Below are 23,457 nucleotides of genomic sequence, written 5' to 3'. Positions count from 1 at the left end.
TCTTTTAAGACTTGCCAAAAAGATGAACCAAGTGAATTTATTATGCTACCAATATTATTTAATCCTCGCTTTGTTTTATTGTGCCAGCCATTTGATCCATTTCTAAATCTGTTAAATAAGCATTACAACTAAAGCTACTTTTAAGTACACAAATACATATTCACTGTACAAGATGTTTAGGACAAAGCAATGGGTACATGTTATATTGCTGTGACTTTACAGGCCTGCCTGATGATCAACCCTCCTCCACAACTTCTAGAACAAGATAAACTTTCAAATCCATCAAAAAAGCACCCGAAAAGACAGGAACAATGTGACAACTAAATGACAAGTATTTGGTTAGGGACTAGATGTCTTCCTGGAACCATCAGTTGTTTTCTTCTAAGGCAATGAGATGGTTACACTGGCATATTTCTACAACTTCCTCTCGAATACTTTCTGCCATGAGCTAAATAAACCAATAAAACCATCAATTTTATCAGTGAATAATGCAAGCTGCAGAACTAGCTATTGTTCTTGTGTGCAATAATGCTTGGTTTAAGAAGACATACAGATCATTAACTCATTCATTGGTCCTACAGTCATAGGATTATGGAGCCTTAGATGAATTTTAAATGGTTTGCCATGTGTAAGGTATAGCATTTTACCTTCCCAAGTATATTAGGCACTCACTACTGCCTTTAACTACTAACCTAAACAGGACATCATGCAGACCCTCTCCCTCTTGGCAATATGTGATGTTGATGAGCTCCCACCTTCTCGTAAATATGCTTCAGTACAGTAAATCCTCACTCTGCGTTTTAATGAACACAAAGGTGTAGAGTGCTTTACATTCAAAACTGTATACAACGCAGGCCTACAGCAGGTACACAATACTGATAACTTGGCTTCATCAGACTACACCAGCTTTTGACCCATGTTTTTGAGTGGAGCTCATTAAGAAACGTGACTGCTACATGTGAATTCCTGCTGATCTGCCTCCTTGAGGCACTCTCAATAAAACATCCTACCACAGACATGCCTTTTATCTTGTCCCTGTTTCTAACTTGGTCCCTGCCACCAAATACTGTGTCCGGCAAAAATGGTACATGCAAATATATTCTTTGTCCCCAACATGCAACAGATTAATATATGAAGTCAGGACAACATACAACATGTAATCCGTGCTTCTTAATTACCTCAATGATAAATTGTTTGGCAAATGACTCACATAATGCAACTGACTTACAAAAATGCTTTGTGCTGTGGCTATAGTTGGGAAAAAAGTCATTACAAAGAAATATCAAGAAACAGTACTTCCTTATGATCAAGAAAAATCTTGAATTTTTACCACAAAGCATGTTAAAATCAAAGGACATTTTATGTTTCACACCTAACCAGAAATAGGGAACAAAACACAAAACTAGTATAAAAGTATCCAAAACTTTGTACAAAAATAAAATACCCAACAGTATCAGATTACTTTCTGATCTCTGTTGGGAAAATCCAAAATATGTAGTCTTTTATCTGCAAATTACCAATGACATCACTACTAAACTTAAAAGCACAATTGCTTCTACCCTCCCCGAAAATTACATCAAAAACGTTTGTCTAAAAGCCACTAGTACACTAAATTGTAAAAACATCTATGAGAAATAATCAGGCATTATTACATTAAAGCACTGAGAGTCCCTTTTTGATATTTAATGGTTTGTCATCACAGGGTTGAAAAAGTCCACAGGCAATTTTGGTTCAACCTTACATAGTAATTGCCTGATGATGACTATGTCTCACTATTCTTTTTCAACCCAAAATGTCTTGCACATAAATGTAAAAAAAGACAAACCTTAGACTAGAAGTGACTGTCTCAGAGAAGAGATCCGAGTTTGCTGTCCATCAAGAGAACAGAAGCTTTCATGTCAGACAAAGGCTTTCTGAGATTACATTCCAGATAAAAAATATCACAAAGTTCCTACAGATCTGAGCAATTATTTTGTCCAGAATTTATTATTCAAACAATTTAGTCAAAAAACCACTATCTTAATGTTAAAGAGTCCATTGGTTTTGATGAAGAAGCCAACACAATTCCTCTTACCAATCTTTATGCCTAGTAAATTTCAGCTCCTGTTACACTGTTCTTTCAAAGACATTTTTTAGTCCACTGAAACATGCAGATGCTAGTATTTTGTTCAAAAATGAACATTCTTTTGTGGGAATGAAAAATATTAACATTTCTTCCAAATGTAACAGACGCAAACAGCTGTGTTCATCCTTTGATCCCTGCTGACACAAGATCTATTGTTTCCATCTAATTACATTGTGGTAATGCAAATCATTTTAGCACCAAAATCACATGAAAGCTGTTTCAAGGGGAAAAACAATTGACATAATTCTTTCAAAGCAATAACTTAACTGACAAATGATTTTGAATGTTGAGAAATAATGGTGTAGGTCAGAAAGATGTGCTTAAATTTTATTTTTTGGGGGAGGGATAAATGAATGTATCCTCAGACCCCAAAGAATCCCATACTGTCAAGGTTCTCACCATCACTGGAACGCTTAGTTACTGTCAGAGAACCTTCTAGGTCCTCTGCACCGGACAATAATACGTTTTATCAGTTTTTAAAAATATTTTTTATCTAAAGCCCTTTGAAAGATGGGGGTTGGGAACAGAAAAAAAAGTATTGATGGCAATGCATGTCATCAGTCAAGAATCTTAAATATGGTGGAAAAGGTGATTTCATTTAAAAAAATCTTCAGATTCATTGACTCAATGTTTGTAAATGTTCAAAATCCACACTCAGTTTGACATCTCCCATGTGGAGTTCGTTATGTGGGTGACATGCTGCCCAACTAGAAGCTGCTCCTGGTACAAATCATAGGACATGAGCTGCACTTTCTCTTCAATGACTAGGAAGTACAATGATGCTTTGAAAGCCAGAGAAGTAATGTTGTGTTGAATATCCACAATGTGTAAGACAATAACAAAACAAAATAAAAAAGGAAAAGGGTACATGGGCAGACAGATATATTACGGCACAAAATATACAACATGCAAGATAAATATATGAAAATTGAAATCTCCATTGCAAGGATTCCCCAACACATGTAACTTAACCTGGTTTTCCACGCTGAAGTTCCACCTACAATTCAGTAAACCCCTTCCTTCTTCATTAATTTTCCAAAACATGAAAATCAGGAAATGTATTTTGTTAGTAGCTGTTCCTATATTAAAGCACACTTCAAAGATGGCCCTCCCTCCCCCACCACTTATTTAAATCGCCAAACACAACTTTCTTCTTCTTTTAAGGTGCCATTCCCTTTAACCTTCGAAAACTCCAATTTTTTTTTCCAGATGAGAATGAAATTGTTACAATGAATAAGAATGAAGGCAAGGTATAATAGCATGAGAAATACAGCCATCAAGTTGCAAGACTTGGCTGAGAAATCTCATTCGTCTTGAGCTTTACAACAGGGAAAACATGCATGCTTAATATGCCATTATGGTGCTGATAATGTATCTTACAAAAGGTAACTAGAGTGCCAGAAGCAGAAGAGTCGAGCGAGCATGTTGCATCTCTTGCAATGGTAGGATGATGTAGCTGACTCTGTATTGTGCATACGCCAACTTCATCCTTCATGCAGCACCAGTGAGTGTCTCATGCAAGGTATGCGGTGACTGTCTGCCTAGGGTAAACTTCACCCAAGACCACTGACCATGAGGAAGTCAATGGTCAAGGTGATCAGAAATCAGCCTGAGGTCAAGGCCACTGTTAGGTTAACTTGTAAGGTCAAGAAGGTGGAAAGCTCATCTTGCGGGGTACAGGCGGCGGAGGAGGTTCCTCGGCAGGAACAGGAGGCAAAGGCTGTGGAAAGGAGAGGATCAGAGAGTGTGGTAAGTGAACAAGTGAAAGCTATTTTTAAAGACTGTGAACAAGCAATCCATTTTAAGCTTGTGGACAAGCAAACCTGGAGGACAGATTACTAAGCAAGAAAACTGACTTCGAAAAAAAAAAAAAAAAAAGGAAAAAATATTGCATACAAGTTCACAACAGGCTATTCTCCTTTCTCTCACTCAAATACACATGAATACACGTTATGTTTTTATATATTTTCTCTCTCGCATGCCTGAACACACACACACACACACATATCACCAAAGCCTTCCTTATTAAAAATTGTCATTCACATTTAAATGGAAAAGCTCTTACTGGGAAGATGAGTGCTATTTGATGCTTTAGCAAAATGAGCAGCAGAGCTAGAGAACTATTCAGCTAAAAGCTTCTTTTTTAACATTTCATGCTGGGTTACAGATTATATACAGAATTCATGAGAGAGGGGACAAAAACAGAATTTTTAAATGTTGCAAAAACCATGAGGTCTGCCTAAACTGAGATCTTCATTCTCTATGTTTTAGGGACATTCCACAATGTTCATTTCTGCAGTTTAATAATTCACCAACTGTGCAATTTTTATGGACACAGCAATTCTCATAATCCCAAAAGTTTCAGAATGAGACCCTAAATGAGAATTCTATCAAAATGAAAATGCTGCTATCCTGCTAGCAAGAGGAAGTTGTGATCTAGTTACAGAAAAAAGGCAGGAAGTAGGGGTGGGGTGGGAGAAGTAAACCACGTCAATGTATACAGATCTGACATTTAACTTTTTCTAATCCTTGGCCAATAATCTAAACTGCTAAAAGGGTGGAACAAATATATTCTCAACCCTCAAGTTGTAAGAATTTTATGGGAAGAGATCTTTTTGTTATTATTTTTTGGGGGATTTTTTTTTTTTTTTTTTAGAAAAAAAACAAGGTTAAAATTAAATGTAAATTTTACAAAAATATTTTCATGCTGCCTAGATTGCGAACAAGTACAATATCATTGGAGGAGTTGCAGAATATGAGGAAAAAACTTCTGCATCCTACTCCTCTAAAACATTCAAAATTATTTTAAAAAATGCAAAAAAAATTTTAAAATGTCAATTTTTTTACTTTTTTTTTTTTTTTTTGCTTTTCTGGTAGTAATAATTAAATCCATGATGTGGCAAACATTTTGTATTGCAACTTGTGCAGAACAAGTTGATGTTGTCTAGTCTCATTTGCAGCCATTTCACAGATTAAACAGTTTGCTGAAGATGCCCACCTTCTGGCGGTGTGTGGAGACTGTGGAGGTACGGCGAGGCACAGGCGGTGGGTCACTGGGATTCATGTTACTGTAGTCAGCATAAGCTTGCTTCTCTGGAATTGGTGGTGGCTGTTCATCGGTGGAGTCTGGTTCACTGGCATCTGAAAATGAACCTTGGTGCAAAACTAGGTGCTTAATGACTGTGAATGAACGAAAGACAGAAAAAAAGTTGAGAGACAGGGTGAAAAAAAGCATGGAAGAAAAAAGCGATGAGCAAGAGAAAAAAAAGGGGGAGAGAGCGTAGAGGAAAAGAAATGAGCTGGGAAAAGAACAACTCTGGAGAGACACAGTGGGGTAGTGGGGAGAAAGGGTGAGACAGAGAGAGGAAGAAGTAAGCGATAAGTGAATGGTGAGGATTGAAAATGAAAAAATGAAGCCATTGAAACTATTTACTGTGTTGGCAAGAGATTCCACTGAAGCAGGTTTTAGACCAAACTTTGCTAAGTTTTGCCAGTTGCTGAATAAGAACCTAGTCAATTAATGCCGGCATCTGCCAACCTTCACTTTACACTTTTACAAATTCATAGAGCATACCACAGCATTTTTTAAAAAAGAGACTTCCTGTAATATTCTATAGAAGTTGTGCTGCTGGTTGTGATAACTGACTTTTTTCCCACTGGATGTCCTCAATGTCCTCAAACCGATGCTACATTCATTGCATTAAATCATTAATCAATAACTAGTAAACTCTATTTTGTGGTGCTTTCCTGAACACTTCTGTACACTACATCAATGACTTAATAATAATGTATATCTCATTTCCCGACACAGAGGTGAGCTTGATGTGCTTTACAAGAAAAAGAAAACAGCAGAAGGGGATGAGATCACATCATCAGAGATGGACATCACGTCAGGTACAACCTCCACATGCACAGTTAACAATTAAGACACATGGAGATTGGAGTATAAAGCATTGTTTCCACACAAAAAGGATGCCAGGAACGTATGAACATGAATTAATAAGCCAGCTGTCCCTGTTCACCATCGACAAAGACAGGCCTTATCAGCTTCCTCATCTATCCATTTGATCTCCCCAATGACTGGTAACAGTAATGAATAAACAACAGAGAAAAAGAAGCTAACAATATTATATGAAATCCTTATAAAATTTAGCAGCTAACCTGAAAGTCGGTTGGAGGTGGAAGTTACTGTACTCTCAGAGGAAGCCAGACTGCTGACACTGTTAGTTTTGCTCCCCAGTGGAGGAAGTGACAAGCCACTTGGTGGTCGGCTTGGCCGGCGCTCGGAATCAGGTCTGGGAGGTCTGCGTGGGGTCAGCTGTAACACATGATACTCTCTAGATTCTAGAACATGTTATCTGTGAAGATTTTAAAAGGAACTGTCAATCTGTAGAAGTTTTGTGGGCATGCTTAAAAATGTTGCTGCTGAGATCTTTCAAACTTTGGCCCTGAACATGCTGCAAAACTTGTAAGTTGGATCCAAGACAGGAAACACCTTGCTGCACAAGGACTGTAGTTCAAGCACACAATGGGAGTTGGACATAAAAAAAAGCTGAAAGGATGGTAATAAGACAGGCCAACATACAGACCAAAAGATCATTTGTTTTAATTTCAAACCTTCTAAAAGGAAAGAATCTGAACCCTTAAAAAATAATATTAAAAATAAATCTATATAACTCTCTTTTCTTTTCTATACTAAAGATCAATCTATTGTGCGATCTATCATTTCACATGCTAGTATAATCATTTTAATTTAGACCATCATACTGAAAAGATTTTCATTCAAGCAATTTTTATATGGCTCTTGTATAGAAATGTATGAAGCAATTTTTAAGCAAAATTATTGATATTAAATTAGCAAAACTGCTACATAAAGATCTACATCATAATCACATGCATGTGCTCATGTTATACACACATACACAAACACCCATATTATTCTTGGTAATATTTTTAAAACTCCAGCCAGCTGCAACTGCAAAAGAAAAGCAGAAAAGCCAAACCAAGCTACAATGAAATTCAAAAGTAAGCCAATCCCCCCAAAGTAGGAAACTTGTTGGTCAAAAATGACTTGCATAAAGGTAGAAAGGGAAGTAGTTTGTCATTTATATGGGATAGTCCCAATGGAGTAAGAGGGCCAAAAATGATCTCTGCTCTATTCTCAAATAACAGTGTACACTAATATAATTCCCTGTACAGGTATGTTACATTACATCAGGAACTAGCAGGGTAGCCCTAGCAGTACCTGCGACTGATTTCTCCTGATAACTCTTACAAAGAAGGTTGCTGATAAAAGTTTTTCTAGTTACTGGTCGAGTTACCATGGCTGTACAGCCACTGGACTAGGCATGATTTCTTCTTTCTATCCAGTCTCAACTAGATATCAGAATCATCATTTTGTTATCCATTTTATGGACCAGTGGACTATGAGGTTAACATTGTGAAACCAGTTTTTGCCCTCATAAAATCAGTTAACAGAAAAAGATTTAAGTCCTAAAACAAAAGAATACCATAGATAAGATAGATTGCAAAAGGTGACAGGTTTGCAGTGAAAATATAACATGATATTCAGATTATCAACAGGCTCAGCAAGGAAACATCAATTCAGAGAAAATAGAGGTCACATAGGTAAATAACCTGTGTTAAAATCTTTTTGTTCAAGTCAGATCACCACAACTATGGCATTCTAATGCACATAATACAGGCCACCAAAAAATGATTTTTCTCACTTTTTCAAGACATTATGGCAAGAATATATAATTCTCAAAACTCGTTTAATTACCTAAACAACCCTGAAAAATGTAAGAACAGTCATTTACTTCTTTAATTTTTCATACCATTTAAAGTATCATGTTAGGCTTTCGATATTACTTTTCCCTCCTGTGCCTAACACCTAGATGCATTCTATTATTGCTTTGCAGGAGCCTTCTAATGACTGCATTTTGTAAGTTTAAAAGTCCTATATCTATCAAATTCTTAGTTACAAGCAACAGCAGGCATGATGATGCTTCATTTTCACAGTAATGTAGTATATTTTATATCATTACCTATGAAAATCTCCCTTAAAGCTGCAGTTAGCCACTTTAAGCTTTATTTTGGACAATATTACTTTAAGCTTGATATACATGCAAAAATGTGTTACATGGGATATACTGAACCAGGTTATATTAAATATGTAAAGGAAGGATACACAGATCTACTAATCTCTTTCTCATTTGTATCTTTTTCTTTCTCTCTCACTCACAATTTTATGCAATTAATACAGACAACTATACATATACAGCCATACATAAGCACACATATATGCCCACAAAAACATGCATACATGCAGTGATATTTACATACACATGTAAACATCACACACTTATGATGCTACCATTCTCTCACACACACTTATGATGCTACCATTCTCTCTCACACACATATGATTCTACCAATCTCTCTCACACATACATATGATGCAACCATTCTCTCTCTCACATACACATGATGCTACCATTCTCTCACACATACATATGATGCTACCATTCTCTCACACATACATATGATGCTACCATTCTCTCACACACACATATGATGCTACCAATCTCTCTCACACATACATATGATGCTACCATTCTCTCTCACTCTCACACACTTATGATGCTACCATTCTCTCTCACACACTTATGATGCTACCAATCTCTCTCACACACACATATGATGCTACCATTCTCTCTCACACACACAAATATGATGCTACCATTTTCTATCTCTCACTCTCACACACACTTTAGATGCTATCATTTCTCTCTCTCACACACACACACTTATGATGCTATCATTTTCTTACACATTCACATAAACTCTCTCTCTTACACTCTCTCTGTATATATATTTGTGCCTACAAAAACAGGTATATTAGTTTTTCAAAGAAAAGCTTTAAAAGTATAGAGTGCAAGAGTCCTCAGGCAGTGATTAAATGTGCTCCTTGGGAACAAATCCATGAAACGATGGCAGGCAGGTGGACTGCATCCGTTGCTTCTGATAGTTAACTCTGAGTTCTGCTGCCTGAGATCTGGAGAATCCAGCTTAACAGGGCAGTACCATTAAAATCGTCTCCAGAACTAGCTGATAATATTAAAAAATTGTTGATGATCAAAGAACATCACAGGTTGTCTATATGACTACTGTATTACTATGGTATCACAAGTTTACTTCTTGTGAGACTGTCTTGATACATGTACTGGCCTATTTGTATTTTTGCTGCTGTTGTTTATAAATCAATGCAAGCTCTCTCAAGCACTTGCTAAATTACTTAGTGTCTTAATAAACCATCTGTTAACAATGTGAAGAAATTTGTTGACCTGAATACTTCTTACAGATAACTGACTATGATAAAAATAAGCTTATTAATTTTGATTTTTCACAAAGCTTGAAATGTGTCCACAATATGGGAGAGAAGAACCTCACATAACAATGCCATTTATTTGTATTTCTGAGATATAGACAACAACCAACTTAACAGAAAGTGATTGTTCAATAAAAATCATATCAAAAGAAAAAAAACTTAATTTCTGAAACAAAAATATTTATTTTTGGGTTTAGGTAAATGCAACTTTAAGCACTAACATTTTATGTATTAGAATATTACTTAATATTTGGGATCTGACAGGATATAGATCCTGGTCTCTATCTATATTAGCCATTATTTCTATTGTTTATTAATATGCCTTGAAACATGCTAGCATGTAAAACAATTTTGTGTGCCCATGGAAGCCGAAAATTAAAGAGGAAACCAACCCAATAAACTGATAACAAGAAATAAATCAAATTCAGAAGAAGCAACTGATGCACTACATGCCTGCTCGTTCAATTCAATGAGCTCGCAGGAGTTGCGTTGGCTGGAGTCACCACTCAGTTGTTCCGTGACCTGTGACACACGCTTTTTTATGTTGCTCAGGCTGACCTTTGACTGAGGCTTGTTGACCTGAGGTGCTGACATAGACCTGTCCTTGACCCATACAGACTGGGTTCGAGAGGTGGTGCTATTACGTGGTGTAGTCATGGAACCTGGTTGTATTCTGCCAATGACAAGCCCAAGATTTTGAGAAATTCAACAATACATACCACTACAATGTTAGCATGGTGTGGTTAATAATGTGATCAACATATTATTCAACTCTCATCAACATAATCTGTGCACATACATCCCTTAGGAATTACACATGAAAAAACACCTGTTTGTTAATATATATACACACACACTATATATTATGGGGAAATAAAGATATTACTAATTCCATTTTAAAGTGATCATTATATGTAGCACCCCGAAAACCATATCTAAATTTAACATCTAAAAGACTCATAGTGATTAATTATCAAAGGTAGAAGAAAATTGTTTAGTACAAAGCTGGTAAAATTTTATCAAAGATCATTTTTGAAAATTCCCAGCCACAAAATAACATTAATTAAACAAAAACTCAAAGGGTTGAGCCAACAATAATGAACACAATGCAATAGCAAAATCAGAAAAGGTTAGGGTGGAAGAAATAGGAAACACAGAGGTAAAAGGTTGCTTATAGAAATGAAAACCTAAGGTACGCACACACAAAAATGTCTCCAAACATGTAAACTGCCATTCAATTAGCATCATAGTCCTCTTTTAACCAAATGGATTTTGCAAGTTTCCTTCATTTGAGGCCAGAATATTACTACACTCTAGGTAAAATGTCCACACCTGGTGATGTCTGAGTCTCAGCAAGGAAGAACACAACAAAATCTCCCTATTCTCCCCTCCTTTCCAAACACTTAAGAAACACACAAACAGCACTGTCATGAGGTGCAGCTCATTGAGAACAGAGAAAACAAGTCCCAGCCCATCTTAGATTCTATTGGTTTCTGTTTAATAAACACCTCTCACATTTTTTGTGTGTGTGTGTGTGCACACAGGCTTGCTCATGCTATATGGAGTGTAAATTTTTAAAAAGGAGGGATGTGCATGCGCATGGGTATGCACATGTTGACATGTGTAGGCATGCAATATGTATATTTGTGAGTTCTTTTTTTATTACCTCATATTTTGCTTGCTTCTTATGTAAAAAATAACCCCAAAGCGTCTGTGTTCTCCCTGTATGCATCGGAAGCTATAATAGTCAAAGAAGTAAAATAAGACCATTGTGACTTTACTTCTTTGAATGCATATGCCCTCCTAGGCTGTCGTTTTTATTTTCTTATCTGCTACACCACCACCACCCTACTTACTGCCTGTCACCTGGTGACCTCTAGGCTTCTTGGTTACAGGCACAAACTTGCAAGTGCCCAAATCATCATGCCCAGTCTGTGTGCACTGCCTGCCTGTATTGTAGCTCACCTTACAGTCGACTGGCTTTCTCACCAGGACACGGTTGACTGCATCTCCTATTCATTAGGTTTACAAAAAAATACACAGAGGTCTACTCCATACCTGGCAGTCTACAGCTATGGCTGAAATCTGACACGACCCCATGGCTACAAAACACCATACTCTTTCTGCCTGCTTATCAGGTAAATCTGCTTATAATATTTCATTAACAGTTTGAATGTTTTGCTTGTCAATGGTTAAAACGCAAACCTGTGTGTTTATTTTCTTTGGAAATGAAATCCTAATGACATCAATCTTCCAAATCGTTATATTTCCCCATTAAGAGTAAAATCAGCATGGAATATGTTTGTACGCTATCCCCACTCACACACTTATACATACACACACAGTATGTTAGCTGAAAAGGAAACCAATGACAGAAATATTCGTTTCATAGAAAATATGATTCAGCTAGATTAAGATCGTCAAAGAACTCAACTATCATGGCATCATTAATTCAAATAATTACAAAGACAAGAACAAAACTGATATAAAAATACATATAAATAGGGAACAATGAAAGAAAAAAAAAAATGAAGTTCAGATTCAAGAGGCATATAATGAAAGATTTTGAAACAGCATCAGTAATCAGTTTTACTGACACTCTTTTCGTTTCTCTTTGTAAACATGTTTAAACTAGCACATACAATTCGGTAACCTATTGACAGTGGCTGGCATGACAGTTAATTTCTAGAGAAATACACCCACAATTTACAACTCTAAAAAGGTAAAGTCACGTTTTTAGTGTAGCTGTTAGATGTATTTTATACCACACATATTTCATTTAAGCAACAGCTGCACACTGCCACAGTTAAATTTAACCACACATTAAAATAATCACAGACAACAATGACACAAAGACAGGGACATTCACACTGACACCTAGAGCACAATGTTCTCTCTCTCTTAAGCACGCAGGCACAGGTGCACACACACACAGAGCTGACAATGATGATTCTCTGCACAAAAAAACAAACTGCATCTTTCTAAAAGATCTAGGTCATCACAAATAAGCAGATGATTTCTAGATTTCTCCCTTGCAACACTGACTCTTCCTATCCACTTATAGGAAAGTATTGGTACTTATGGTACTAGCTGAGTGCCACAATCTTGGGTAGTCACTCTTGTGATTTACAGGTGTGAAGGGATGAGCAAAAAACCACAACTCTTATTATATGAAGCCTTCACCACTAAAGCTTCTTTTTCTTTGTGCATCTTTGAAATTGGATGAGATTAAACAATTTAACTACGTGAACATTGCAGTAAAGTAATAATTACTCCTGGATAAAAGAAAAATACAGCAAAGATTTTTATGACTGTGGCACTATCCTGTACATATTAGTGGTGATTGAAGTTTTTTTTAATAAAAACCATTTGAACATTTCTGAAGGATGAATAGCCGTTTAAGTTTCTGAGGCTTTATAAAGACTCTTTAGTGTTTATTCCAAGCTATATTTAATCTCATCCAGTTTCAATGCCAAAGAAAAACCGGAGTTCTTGGTATAAAAAATAAGCAAAAGACCACAACTGAAGTTTTTAAAAGTGCCATCATAGTAACATTACAAAACAATAGTAGTGAACAGATAAAACTCCTGAATAACCTGCTGCAGTACAACATAATGACAAAAGGCTGTGTTGAAGTGACCTTTTACCTCCTTTGTTTTATCCTCTTCGGACTGAAGCAAAAATTTTCATAGTTTTTTTTTTCTTGTTTTAAATCATCAAGCTTTAAAAATATAAATATTCAAAATAGTTTTTGTATTTTAGTATATTTTGAGCAGGGGTGGCTGGAATAGCTTTTAGTATAGAATAATCAACAGAAAATGAGTAAAATGTTTTACCCTTTTTGTAAATTTCTTCACTTTTTTTCCTTTCAATTTCCCTTCCCTTTCATAGACACATTCCACCATGCTATATTTTAGGGTTTCCTTTGCAAACCTCCAATCAATCAAAATAAAAAGTGGCACTACCCTACTAACTAGATCTCGCTGGCACAGAAATTCTATTATGTTTTGTAAGAACTTCACATTTAAACAAAAAAATTACATCTAGCAAGTCACAGTCAAAACCAATTTTGTGATTACCAACCATTGTGAAAGATAGAAATATTAAAACTAATTTCAAAGAGAGATCTTACCTTCTTAAATGATTGAAAAAAAAGAAGAAAATGCTCACATTTTCAAGATAAATTTAGGACCTCTGAATTATGTTTCTAGCATTAGCATTCATACATGCTGTATACTCACTCAGAGGGCATATGCACACTGCAGATTGAGCCATCACTGCGGCGATTGGAAGAGGTACTGGGAAGGGACTGGTTCCTACGTAATGTGGCACTGCCACTGACAAACCCTTTGTCTGCAACCTAGAAACAGCAAACTTCCAAAAAGTTCTCATGCATTAAGCAGAAAACCTCTTTTGCTCACATGCACACACATGTGAACATACACACACTGTACGCACATACATATACAGCAAATGGGGAGGAATGGAGTGAAAGACATTTACTTAATGTTGACACAACCAAACAGAGAGCAATAATGTCTTCGTTTTAAACTATACTGTTTCCAAAGACTTGTAATTATTATTTTTCACATTTGCAAACAGAATATATTTTTATGGCATGTGCAATTCTGTCTTCTTCTTTTCTGTTATATTTGAATCATCTAGTCTCTGATGCTGATGTGAAAGCAATTATTCTAAAAGCCAGACCAACAATTTGTCAGTTAGACCCAATGCCCACAAGCCTTTTTGAGTGTTTAGATATTTTACTTCCTGCCATCACAAATATTGTAAATGTCAGTTTGGTAACAGATGTTTTCCCATCTTTGTTTAAAAATATCCTGGTTAGGCCACTACTATGGAAAAAGTCCACACTTGACATCAGTGTGTTGAATTACCACCCAGTTTCCAATTTGTCTTTTTTCAATCTCAGTTGGCATATAGACCCTTTCACAGTACCAAAAGTACTTGAATTAAAGTAACCAGAGACATGTTATGTGCCCTTGACAGTGGTGATGTTTCTGCCTTAACTTTACAGGACTTACTGCCTTAACTCTACTGCATCCAACACTTATGGACCACTCTCCGCTCCTTCAAAGACTCCACATCCTCTACAGGAATTTCTGGACCCGTACTAGCATGATTCAACAGGACTGGACTATGTTCGATTATGGTCAAACAACATCTTGTCCCTCTCCACTTTCCTGTGGGGTCCCCCAAGGCTCAGTACTTGGTCCTGTTCTGTTCATTTTGTACACAAAACTCCTTTTATCATGCATCCAGTCTCACCAGGTTTCTCATCAGTCATTTGCTGACAACACGCAACTGTACTGCTTCACTCCACCAAATAAGTCTCACTCTTCTATCAATATAGAAGCCTGTATTACGCTAGATAATGATAAAACAGAAGCCCTCCTATGCTCTAGAAGAAGAAATCAACTTTCGCTAATCCGTCTGCCCAATCACATAAAAAGTGAGCAAAACTAACATCATCTTTCCGTCATCAGTCAGAAATATGGGATTCATTGCCACTGCAGACATGACATGACAATTGATAAAGAAGTTATAGCTGTCTATCAGCCTGCCTATTAGTTACGTAAGATCAGGGCCATCTATCACTTTCTCTCAATGCGCACTACCAACACTCTTGTCTGTGCATTTGCTCATTCTAGGCTTTATTACTCGACTTCTTGCTTGCAGGCTATCCCTTATAACTCATCCATAAACTTCACAAAGTATGGAACACTGCTGCATGTCTGGTGCTTAGAGCTAGGAAACTGTGTCACTCTTCTTCTTCATAGTCTGCACTAGCAACCCATCCGCTCTCGCATTCAGTACAAACTGTCTGTGTTATGTTTTAATTTCATTGCAGGATCCTGCTCTACTTCTCTGAACTTCTCCTCCCCTAAGCCCCATCCAGACAACTATGCTCTTCGTCTGATGACCATATCCCAGCTATTCCTGTCACCAGAACAACAATGTACAGCCATAGGGTTTAGTTACTGTGTAGCAAAACAGGAACTCCTTTTCCATATTCGCCATCTACCTGCAATGGAACCTTCAAATCTGCACTGAAAACACACCTCTTCCTTGAGGATTACTCCTAACACAGTCCATACAATATTAATCCTTTTTCACCCTAACCCCCCCACCCCACAACCTCTTTTGGCTTTTGCTACTTTCCTACTTGTCTTCATCTGCAGAATCACAATATTCTTAGTTCTTGTTACTTGGTTCCTTTTTTTGCATTTTCTATATTTGTCTTTTATTCGTCATCAGTGCTTCATTGTTTCATTGTTTATTCTTCCGTCCTTCAGTGTCCATGTTGTCCATGATTTGTTCTTGTTTTAAGCACAAAGAGCATGCTCCTTACAAGTGTATCTGCTATACATTTCTTTCATTATTATTGGTAGTACTCTATGCCTTTTTTCATCTTGATAATTCTTCATTTCATTTTCTTAATACTGATACTGAATTTTGCAACTGCATACCTACATATGCACACACATTCTGGGAAATTAAATAATAATAATATAGTACATTTCATCACAGGGCAGCAAGCTCAATGTCCTTCACAAAAGAGAACACCACAAAATAAAGCAAACTGGCAATTAAGATATGAAAGTGAAGTACTCGTGTTGCTTTTTCAAAGTTTAAGATGTCTTAAATAATTCAGATCTGTATTCCATAAAAACAGTGATGCCATCATCATCTGATTACAAGATTACAAATTTGGGGATGCATTCACGTATCTAGAGAAAGAATTGAACAAACCCAAGATTCGTTCTTCCTCATGATTTTCTCATTAAAAACAATGAACACACTGCTGTTACACAGACTGTCTAAAGTCAAACAAAGTAACTCTTCCCGTGAAAATGTCTTCTGCTGGCTACTCAATGTTGCGATATGATTTGTTATGATATCACTATCAATGGCAATCTAGTGACTGACCTCCCAAAAGGTGATTTGCCAAGATCTTTTGCACAAATCTTCTAATTTCTCATGTGAATACCTTGACCATGTATTAAAAAAAAAACCACACACATAGAAAAGATAACATTTTAAAATGAGCTTGAGTGTGAAGTTCAGTGCTAAATAACATCCGTCACAGTCCAGGTAGCAAAATCTACTACTTTTGGATCTATGATCACACTATATCTTTGCAGTACAGTTTGAACTTTATAAGTACTTTAAGGTTCACCTTTTCCTCTGTGCAAGGTGTCTACAAGTAGTGGTTGAATCTTACATTTTTGAAATTTTAGATGCATATTTTGCGTTCTTTTTTTTTTTGGTTGCATGTCTGGCAGGATTTCAACTACCATGATCACTATGATAGTGAAGACTTTTTTTGTTTTGCACCGCCAACAATCTATGTGTAAGTTGTGGATTTTTATAGGCTTCTGTTTGTGTTCATAGCTTTTCACTGACCATTCTGTACATGCACTGATGCTATGAGAACTACACCCATTACTTGTTCATTTCAGAGATGCTGTACTCATGCTGAAGAGAGAAAGAGGGAAAGAGTGATTCAAATATCAAAATGTAATGATTTTATTTAATGTAAGAGAAAATAGAATTGTTTGGGTTACTAGGGACATATTCCAATTAATGACATGAAGTGTTAATAAAAAGGAATAATCACATTCAAATGTCATACCAAAACATTCAACTTAAAAAATATTTGATATTTAAATGTCGGTTTTCCAGTACTTGTCTTTTACCAATAACATTTACACAAAGGAGAAATTTTATTTTATAACTTTTAGTCCACTTGCTTTTTAATAATAATAAAGGTCACTTATATAGCACCTTATCCCTACCCTAAGGGCAAGATCAAGACGTTTCAGATAAAAATAGGAAAAAAGAGTAAACGTGATATCCAGATTTTTCAGCTTGTGGACAGTCTCCTGATATGGCGGTGCACATTATTCCCTCAAAGCAGTTGCCACATAATAATAATAATTCTGGAATCAAGAAAGTATGAGGACAAGTGTTTTTCTACTTTTTAGTCTGACCATGATCACTTACACACTGAAAACATTGATACTAGCTTCATATGAGGCCACCCACTAATGACATGGATGTGTACACAGTTGTAAGGAGTTAGTTTTAGAATCACTGAAAAATAGCCGAATACCTGTACTAAGATCATCAGGTTAAATTTACAATCATTGAAAAATAGCCAGATTCTGTTCAAGAATTTCTGGACCGAACTACTGGAGGCAATCAACAGCATGTTGGGGTAGTCATATACTGTTTGCAGGTACTAACCCCTACAACTGTGGAGAGTGAGTTGTGGAGGCCAGTGAGACACACCTGTTCGCTAGTTGGTATTAGCCATCACGCTACTGTGTATGACACTTCTGCTATGCAAGTATTCCAGAGCATGCAAGTACATCCTGCAAGATAGATGTGAACCATAGCTCTGGCATATTGCCGTGAAACAGGCAAGCAGCAGGTCAGGGCAAGAATCATACCCCACAACAGGCATGACTGTCCACAGTTCATGGCGATGGAAGAAGCTACAGTAATGTGAGAGAATAGTCTCATGTTGTAACTGCTTGGTTATTACAACTTCTTTCTGTACACTGGAGAACTCGTGATCTAAGTTTTCTAGATTAATCCGTTTAACAGCCACCTGAAGTCCTGTTGGTGAGTGCTGAGCTCGATGCACTGTGGTTGTATCTTTGTGGCCTTTGCCTTTGCCTTTATATAGCTGATAGACACAGGCCATTCTGTCAGACTGCACTACTGATGATGACTCCCTGATGTTGAGATTGACCTTCCCCTTGTTTTCTGCCAATGGGGAGATGTCGTATGGCTGACTTGCTGGTGGAGAATCAGACAGCTGAGATTCGGAACAAGCACAATGCTTTGTTACTGATTTGTCTGACATAACTTTTGTCTGTCTTTAGCCTCTTGTCACTCTTGAATCTATGAACTTTACCAGCTACTTGTTTTAGTAAGTTGTCTGACTCTCAATGGCCCTGAGTTCAGATCTACAGCTTGGAAAGCCATAGTGTCATCAGTAGGAATGTAGAATAGATCAATAAAGACTTGGATCAATGGAGCTGAAATCACTAGAAAACTGCTAGAATTGATGCAATCACAAAGCAGAAAACTGTATGAAAATTTTAAAGCAAAGGACTGATTGTGTAATCTTCAAGATCTTCAGAAGAAACTGTTAGGCAGAAAAGACTGGCTGTTGTCAGAAAATCCGAAAGTCACAGAAGGAAACAAAAGTCATACGATCCTGCACAGCAATGATGCAAAAAAAACAAACACTGGCCTAAACAAAGGCACCAAAAACACAACAAACAAATAAAAATACAAAAAATATGGAGAGCCACCTCTTTCAAACCTGATAGGTGAAGGGACACCACTCCAATAGTGTGTCCTCTGTGAGACAGCAATAAAAGAGTAAACAATGTATAAACAGATGCAATAACATCTACTAACATAAGAAGCTAGTAATTCAGCCTTGTGTTGTCTATGCTAACTCCTGTGTGTGGTTATACTCCCATCAAATCACATTCTGGTAGGCCAGAAAACACAATCCACACAGCCCTTTAACAGTATTTGATATAGGCTCTTCTTTGCCAAATACAAACGACCATACCATTTGGCAAAGTTTGTTACATAAAACTTTACCGAACTAAATCAAACCTTCGTCCATACTTGTCCAGTAAAAGGCTAAACTTCCACCCTCCAGGAAAGTGAAGCTTGACCCCTAGAATAGCTGACACCACTAGGATTTGTCATCTCCCTTCCTGGCTCAAACCATTCTTTTCCATCCTGTGATACAAGTTCGGCTAAAAGTCTGGCCTTTGAGAAGGGCATTTAGGACAAAAACACTTATTTCCGCTCTGAACAACTAAAAATGTCATAACAGAAGATATTTTCTGATATGCTCTGCTGGTTTTAGGGAACACTAGTTTAAGAGTAAATGTAGTCATCTGATCAGTTGATAGAACATTGCTAGAAAATTAGTTTATAAGTTAAGACTTCAAAGAGGTTTTACTAAATATTAATCATATTATTGAAAATGGAGCAGTTGTGCAGTATTGTACAGTAAACTGAAAGGCAATTATTTATACTTAAATTTCCTTACTATAATTACCCAAAAAAAATGTCTTGTATGCAAAGAGGTGTTGTATACATCTATAATCATGTGAGTCTCTCACAAATACAAATGCAAACAATATTAGTAAGGATGAAAGGGATTTCTAAAATACCAATTGTTACCAACCTGAATCAGTATTGAAAACATAAGAATTATGAAAATATGACACTTTCTAGAAAATAAATCAGTATATCTCAGACCAGTGATTAAAAGACGGAAGTTCTGTTGTACTTCTTGTGCATACCCTGATCCCATATTCTTGTTCCATTTTGTTGCACATTTGGCTGAAGCGCTGTTCCAAGTGGGAATGGAATGGTTTCAGATCTTCTGAAGCTTTCTGTTTATGCACCATGAGTCCTTCCCTCAGCAACACCACCTAAAGGAACAAAAAATATATTTCCTTTTCCATCCACTTTTAAATGATCTACAGCTATTTCTGTAAGCAGTGATAGCCAACACAGTATCAACATTTCCACAAAAATGACTGAATGATGTGAGCACTACATTTAAAAAAAAAAACAACCTTGTGCTGGTCATATAAACTCAGTCTTTTTCGGGTATCCTACCTGCTCAACGGTCAGTGCCTTTAGACGTTCCTGATCCTCAGGCTTGTAATCTACACCAATGTAAAAGTCCTGCACAAATGAAAAAGTGCATGTCAGGACACATACACGTAAACACGCACATCAGCATGCACAAATGCACACATGCATGTGTATACACACAAAAGAACCCATATGCATATGCAATACATAAAACTCATTAAACTAAACTGTATTTGCTTTTGATAGGAACAGCTCATCTTTAAGCCAAATAGCAGTCTAGCAAAACATCATTTTTAGCCCTGTACATTGCAGAGATATATCTATGACTAAAAAAAATTTCTTGGCACTACTACTCCTCTCCACATGGAATGAGTTTAGGCAGGGTACCTTGAAATTGGCAAATCCACCCTGTACAGCAGGGTCCACTGAGCCATTGAGGAGCATACCCAGGTTCTTGATGTCCAAGTTTGGATTGTGGTGATGTTGTTCTATGGCAGAGGCAAGCTGCTTGTTCTTTTCCTCAACATTCTCTATGGCATACTCGATTGGACTGACAGGCACCTGTCACACAGTGAAATGGCATGTTATAGATGTTTATAAGTTCAGAGCAGCAGAGCACTCTATGCATATACACATGTTTTCCTTGGTTCTTTAGTTAGGACTCAGGCTTACTTTCAATACTAAAGGATTTATTCCCCAAGTGCAAAAACATAATTATTATACAAGGATCTACACTGATGTGCTCACATATGCACATATTAGGTGAGGCCAAAATTTATTTTTTATTAGAAATAGGCACACACACATGTAATACTTGCTTGAACAGCTACTTACTGTTTCTGTGGACATGACAGGATACCATCCTACAATCCCAGGAAGTGGGTATGTTGTGGTCATGTTGGTCCTCTCCAACCACATTTTCTGCCACACAAAAATTTTAAAGTCACTATATGTGCATCCTCATTTTTTTTTAACTTCCTAAATAAAAATGCTCATTGCTTTTAACTCAACAAAAACAGCACAGAGCACACAGAAAAAAGATAAAGTATATGACTCATTTCTGAGAAAATAAACTTACTGTTACATCACTGACGCTCTCATCAATTCGTCTAGAGTATGTGAAATGCTGCACTTCATTGACACGGTAGTAGCTATAATCACAACAAAATGATTAAAATTATATCAACTTCTGTCAAAAAGTGAAAGTTATGAAAGGAAGAACATGTGTAAAACCTAAAACCCAGTCACCCCAGTGTCACAAACCTGGCACTTTTCTTTAATCATTTGTATGAAAATGAAACTGAAAAGGTGGGTGGATGGCAAGTGATTTGTGTGGTAATGTAAATTTAAACAGAATGTCCTTGTTAGATTGTTAGATTTTAAGGATTATATTTCTCTGACAGAATTTTTTTTTTTCACTTTCATTTTCTGTGTGTTCTTCATATACTGGTGTGATGGGTCTTGCTGCACTTTGAGAGAAAACATTTTTATGTTTGTATTCTTTCATGTTGTAGCTACTAACATGAGGACATGAGGGTGAAGGCTTTGTACAGGTGACTGTAATGAAACACTTTTACTTTAAATAAGAACTTACAGTTTTTATGTCTTAATGGATGTCTGTGAAATAGGTTAATAATTTTGTTTGTTGAATATTTTTCCAATACTAATTTTATAAGATCAGATTTTTGGGGGGTATTCTACCTTGTCCAACAGTAACTTAAGATTTGCAAGTGACACCCAACCTATTCAGACCAGCCTTTCAAAAATGGGACAAAATTCAAACTTACTCTTAAAAAGTGTCAGATGGCACCTTAAACACATCTTGTAAAGGTCAAATCCACACCTATCTGCCATTTTTAAAACTGGGTGTCTTTCTTCATAATTGTATTTTTGTCAGCATGAATAACAGATTTATGATTAAATACACAGGTGTCTTTGAAATGTGCACAGAATGAATACTGTCCAACATGCTCTCAGTTATTTCAGGATATCACTTTCATCTTTATCTCCATTTTTTTATATATATCTTCATCCCACAGAGCTACATTTGACATAATTTTAACTGTTAAAAATAAGCTAAGTGTTGTCATATACAGCAACTGATTAGTAAATTAGACTTTTTAAGAAATAAACAATTATCAATTATCTCTTGATCTTTAAACAGCTTTCCCATTTGTATAGTAACTTTACTCAAGTGAACACCTGATATACATTGAACAAAGTGTAAGAGGCACACCTGAGAATCTGACTGCTGATTGCTTTGCCTTCAAAATGTGGTCGAAGATTCATAACAGGAGTCACACTGTTGATCTGCAAGTCTGTCAAGATGTCAAGGATCACAGCCGAAAAGCCTACCAAAGCACAATTCTTTCCATGTTATTTTCTACACAGATTTCTCAATAATTGCAGAGCTTGATAAAACTTGCACAAACAAGTACACATACCTGCATTATGGCTACATTAGTCACAAAGATTTGTTTTTAAGAAGAAAATAGCTTTGATCTCATCAAAACATTTTCTGTTCAAATGTAAAATCTTTTGTCATGATCCACAAGGATACATTGCTTTCTAGAGCTGAGGATTTCCTCACTAGGTGGGTCAAGAGTCTTCATCAGCTGCAGAAAATAATGATGAAAGATATGGAACTAAAATATACACAGAATAAAGATAAAAGATTATCAGTACAAGTAAAATACATTCACTCTGCATTTATGTTAGACAAGGAAAGAATTAAGAAAATAGTTGCAAAGTACTCTGCTTATCTTATTATTATTGTTAATACTGTTATATAAAAGGTGTCCATGGTACATTTTCAAATGCCACTCAAACTTCTCACTTTTAAGTAAGCTGTATTCTAGGAATTACAGATATTATAGCAAGATCTCAGCATCTCAGTGGTAAGCTAGAAGGGTGCTATAATTCGGTTAACTCTCACATACTCTACTATTCAATATATTACATGACCAGGCTAAACTATTGCCCTTAACTAAAGAATTCACCTCAGCATTAGGGAAAAGGATCTGCATTCTAGCATTGAAGTCAGCAAGCCGTTCATATTCTTTTCCTCTGTAAATGAATAGCTTGTTCTGCCACAGCCAAGGCATACAGACATAATTCACAAAATGTTTACAATCTGGTTGATAAAAAATTGCTTAAATGCAAGTTCAACAAAGGCCCTGCAACACATAGATAACAATGCTGGTACACATACCCCAATAGTTTAACTGTTATTTATATCAAAACCAAAACCCAAAACTAAAAAAGGAAGTGGTAATAT

General features: G+C 36.4%; 1 protein-coding gene and 1 long non-coding RNA gene across 2 annotated transcripts in view; one reads left to right on the top strand and one right to left on the bottom strand.

Annotated features, from left to right (window-relative positions):
* Positions 1–16: 16 nt before the first annotated feature.
* The window catches only part of LOC112563640 (dedicator of cytokinesis protein 1-like), a 54,866-nt gene continuing 31,425 nt past the window's right edge, over positions 17–23,457 (bottom strand). Inside the window, 14 exon segments of the mRNA XM_025237833.1 lie at positions 17–3,845; positions 5,124–5,266; positions 6,287–6,443; positions 9,969–10,188; positions 13,163–13,186; positions 13,757–13,875; positions 19,880–20,011; positions 20,202–20,270; positions 20,568–20,741; positions 21,015–21,101; positions 21,259–21,331; positions 22,417–22,498; positions 22,741–22,795; positions 23,180–23,266. Coding sequence (XP_025093618.1) covers positions 3,771–3,845; positions 5,124–5,266; positions 6,287–6,443; positions 9,969–10,188; positions 13,163–13,186; positions 13,757–13,875; positions 19,880–20,011; positions 20,202–20,270; positions 20,568–20,741; positions 21,015–21,101; positions 21,259–21,331; positions 22,417–22,498; positions 22,741–22,795; positions 23,180–23,266 — 1,497 coding nt within the window. The 3' untranslated portion in view covers positions 17–3,770.
* Positions 10,860–18,146, top strand: LOC112563646. The gene is made up of 2 exons (XR_003099093.1): positions 10,860–11,653; positions 14,551–18,146. It is a non-coding gene; the product is annotated as an uncharacterized LOC112563646 (long non-coding RNA).

This window comes from Pomacea canaliculata, linkage group LG5, assembly GCF_003073045.1.
Source record: "Pomacea canaliculata isolate SZHN2017 linkage group LG5, ASM307304v1, whole genome shotgun sequence".
NCBI lineage: Eukaryota > Metazoa > Mollusca > Gastropoda > Architaenioglossa > Ampullariidae > Pomacea > Pomacea canaliculata.
Note: the sequence above shows the minus strand (reverse complement) of the source record. Positions and strands in the feature narration are given on the sequence as shown.